The sequence below is a fragment of the Micropterus dolomieu genome, linkage group LG11 (genome assembly GCF_021292245.1).
Source record: "Micropterus dolomieu isolate WLL.071019.BEF.003 ecotype Adirondacks linkage group LG11, ASM2129224v1, whole genome shotgun sequence".
NCBI lineage: Eukaryota > Metazoa > Chordata > Actinopteri > Centrarchiformes > Centrarchidae > Micropterus > Micropterus dolomieu.
This window is the reverse complement of record NC_060160.1, coordinates 25,544,923-25,549,164: the sequence shown is the minus strand read 5'-3', so window position 1 is coordinate 25,549,164 and position 4,242 is coordinate 25,544,923. Positions and strand designations below refer to the sequence as shown.

The 4,242-nt window shown below is 40.4% G+C and overlaps 1 protein-coding gene across 2 annotated transcripts in view; it reads right to left on the bottom strand.

Moving 5' to 3' along the window:
• kif6 (kinesin family member 6) overlaps positions 1-4,242 on the bottom strand; it is a 60,163-nt gene that overhangs the window by 54,319 nt on the left and 1,602 nt on the right. For both annotated transcript variants that reach the window (XM_046063347.1, XM_046063346.1), the window contains exons 2-3: positions 2,935-3,044; positions 1,901-1,975 (exon numbers count right to left, since the gene is read on the bottom strand). In XM_046063347.1, coding sequence (XP_045919303.1) covers positions 1,901-1,975; positions 2,935-3,044 — 185 coding nt within the window. The remainder of the gene's footprint in view (positions 1-1,900; positions 1,976-2,934; positions 3,045-4,242) is intronic.

The following is a 4,242-nucleotide window of genomic DNA, read 5'->3' as shown; positions in this document are numbered from 1 at the left end:
GTTCTTTTTATAAGAAACAGTATATTCAGTCTATTAAGGTAACCAGAATAAGGATAAAACTTAACATACCTCCATTCGTCTTTGAACTTGGGCTGCAGGTTTCAGCCTTATGAAATGGGATTATAATGCAGATAGATAGTTTGCCTTGCCAGCCCACCATCATTCCATTGGCTCTTCCTCTCGTGGAGCTGTTAATGCTGGTTTGTTTTTAAACTACTGTGTTGGGGTTGAAATGACTGGTTTCAGTTACACCACAGCAGAGACAGAGACTAGTGTGCAAGTAAACGAGTTAGAGCTTTTGGTTAAACTTGAGGTGCGCCAAGTGTGACAGAGTACCAACCAAAACAACGACCTGACAGTTATTGGTATTTGAGAGGATAGGCGCCTACGTGCATGAAACTGAGTTTTAGTGCAATGACAGCAAAACGGCTGCGATTGTATGTGACCCCTGACTAAACCTGAAAAAAACGTCTCCTGACTACTGGGACTTTAGGAAAAAAGTTCTGTCAATCCAAATTTGATTCTGTTTGTGATTACTGTGACCAGACGTGCTTCTGTAACTGGGACCATGTCAATATCGACATAAGCTTAACAGTTATCAGCACACCAACTGGGTTTCACATAGCTTACTCTAGGTCAATCCCGGCTAGAGTGCCTTTAAAAATCTTTCACTAAACTCTGTAGGAAAGGTATGGGGCCTACGTCTTGAGAATGTGTTTGAAGGCAACTTATTCCAGTATGAAAAGGGGCAGAATTCTTCACTCCGTTTACTCTTGTATTTTAGCCACTGTGGTGAGACTGAATTTAAAAAGTTAAGTAGATTTTGTAGATTTAGTAGGTTTGTAGATTTCATAATATAGTGAAAAAAACGGGCATCCTGCACGGGGGGGGGCAAGAAACTCAAAGTCAGACCAATAAACATCTGATTGGGGAGACAGACTGGTCATGGCGAGACACGATGACTAGTGTCCTCTAGGCTGCAGACATCATTGTCATATCAAAAACTAAAAGACACCAAGCTCAAATTGATACGTTAAGACATATCAGCCTGGTGGTGAAAGACATTTTTAGCCTGATGTTCACCATCTGCCACAACAAAGGGGGAACAGTTAAAAGGCTTGCTGTGGAGGGCAACTTCATACCCAAGTTAGTGAACCCGTGTGAGTCAGGTCAAACACATCCAAGGCCTTAGTCAGCCAATCCAGACGTCTCAGAATTTGTTTATATGTCTTCTAATTGCAAAGATAATGCAAAGCACTTGTGGGATTCTACAAATAGCCCCTATTGTGACTAAGAAGACTGGGGTGGAATGTTGAGGAAGGAGAGGAAGAACCGTGTTCACATAACAACAGCACAACCAACATTTGATCACAGGAAATTCCAAGTAAATTCTCTCTCCTCTTGGCTTTTTCTCTTTTGGAATCAGTCCTGATTTAGATCAAGTCTAGGCAAGGGGTGAAGCTCTGACAGACACTACGATTTTCCTTGTGTGTAGAGGTGTCTGAGAGGTAAAGAAGCATAGGAACTGAATTTTATAACTGAGGCACAATTCTGCTGACTGGGAGATGGAAAAATGCATAGCATCTATTACTAACGACTGCTTTTTTATTAAACCGAATCAGAATAGTCATAATAATAAATTAAATGAAATAATAATTTATATAAATCTGGTAGGGATGCATGACATTGAAATTTCTGCAGATATCCAATTATAAAGCTTCATCTTAGAGCAGGTATAGCTCTGTGTTACGGCTTGAAAATGTTCTGATGATGGTGGTGAATGATGGTGAGTGTGCCATCTTACCCACTAGCTCAGTTCGCGTAGTGGTTTAAGTGTGTAAAGCACGATAAGAATCACAGACACCCTGCATTGAATAGTACAGTGTCAGTAAGATTTTACCTGTCTGCAACTGGTTTGGCAATGTTTTCAAATATCTCGTCTTGTTTGACTGTGTGATCAAAGACCTTTTGGAACCTGGACAAAAGTGAGAAGAACAAAGACAATATTTAATTTACTACCATAACATACAGTAAAAAAAAAAAACAACTTAAATGTCCAAGGTTAAACAAGGTTACCCACAGCAGTACTGAATAAGCACAAAAACAGTCAATTTAATTGCCCAAGTGGATGAGGAGGAGTTTAGTCATTCTGTTTTCTAAAGCAGTCTCAACCCCTCATGTTTTATCCCACAGATAGATGAGAGCATTGTGAGAGGAATCCGCCCAGGAAGGGCTGTTAAATGTGGAAATTGTATTTCTATAAGGGCACAAGGGAACCTCCGCAGGCTAATTTAAGACTGTGGTTTTCAAAGGCTTGTGTCCGCTGCTGTCTGACTCCCTAACTGTGAATTTAGGGCTTGGAAGCATGGCATGGGCCCTGCCCAGAGGGTATATAAGGCTGCAGCTTTCACCATCAGCGTTAAACAGATGTTGTGGCTCTGCAGTGACAGAACTGGTGGATGAATTATTCATGTAAAAAAAAATTTTATGCAATCTTGAGAGCATGGACAGCACACCTTCCTCTATGTTGAATGTTATCTTTATGCCTTCATTCATTGACACTCTTAAGCATGATTGAAATCAGGAGCTGAAGTGGTTGGTTTCTTGCTTTTCCCAATTTTAGCACAACAGATCATCATTGTTTTGATGCACCCACTTCTGCAAGATAGTAGCTAATTATACATTAAAATACACTACATGTAGACTGCATGCATTTATATATCTTATTAATCTTTTTTCTATATACAAACAGATCAGAGATTGGTCTCACAAAAGAGACCCCTTCTAAGGTTATTTAGAACACCAAATATACAAGCTTTCACGGGCTATATGAGATGTAAATTATTATGGTGGACTTCAAAGACCCCACCGGTTGAATTAAACAATGAGTTGGCTGATTAGGAAATTAAGCAAATTGGCTACCTGACATTTTACCTGAACTTGTAGCACTCCCTCTTGTTGTTAACGAAGCCATCAGCCAGGTCCCTGGGCACCACAAACTCTAGAAAAGCACCTGTCTTCTCCTCATTGTCCACAGAGTACACCTGAGGGAGCCAGAGACAACAGTAGAGTTAGTCCTACAGTGGAACAAGGCCTATAGACTACTGTTTATTATCACAGGATATGGTAGAGTGCTAATTTAATTTTGAGAGTAGCCACATAGGCAGTCTTCTACTGTTTTGAAGAAATAGTCTCCTATATGTTCTGTGATTTGTATGTTGTTGTGGTATGTGGTGCAATACATGCATTCCAACTTAAACACAATGACAATATATCATGCTGAATCAAAAGTGTAAGTTTAGCCACTTGTGGTTTGGATAGTGCAAGCTCCAAAATGAAAGGATGGAGTTTATGAAGCATTTAAGCCTATCCTACAGAAAGCAATAGAAGTGAACAATCAGTCATGACCAGTGTACAGTGTAGGCAAGCACTACACATTCACCTCTGCTCACAAAAGTCTCAGACAAGAAAAACTGTCGAACATTAAACCAATATAGACTGAGCTTAGCAGCAGAGGGCATTTAAAGTGAGGCTGGCTGGGTCAATCGAAACACCCCCGCCCTATGTTTTCAAGCTTCAACATATGTTGTGGCGTATGTTTCCAATGGGCATTGATGCAAAAACAACTCCCCGGGGTTCCAGGAAAGAAAGATAACACCTAAATGGCTGAATTGTTGTTGTTTTTTACGGTCACCCTTCCTGCAGTATTTCCTCCTGACCACCACTTGTTCTGTTGTCTTCACATGGACATGTGCAGAACCTCAAATAGCCCTAAGGAGGTAGCTGTGCTCATTTCATTTTGCTGGATATTGTCAGCTCAAGCTAACGTGCCAGAGAAAGTAATCTGATGATTATAGTTGCTGTGCTCAGACAATAAACTGGGCTTCAGGGAGAAGAAAGTGCTGCCAGGGTGTTTCCCATGGAAATTGATTTTTTTCTTCTTCATATGTGTATCTAATAAAGAGGGCCTAGTAAGTTAATATTATAAAAGGTTCACTTTACAGTGTTTCTGAATTTTCAGGTTGCCTGCTGTATGGAGTGAGAACACAGACCCCATTACAGTGCAAATGTTGTGTATTTGAAAACAGTAGTAAGAAGGACTCCATTGCATTCCCTTCAGGTGTGCCACTTCCCGGGCCCTGGCACTGCATCAAAAAGTCTTGATCACTATCATTATGTCATTATTAATGGCATTAGTTACACATGTGCTGTTTCTGCTATGACAAGCACAAAAAGTGAAAA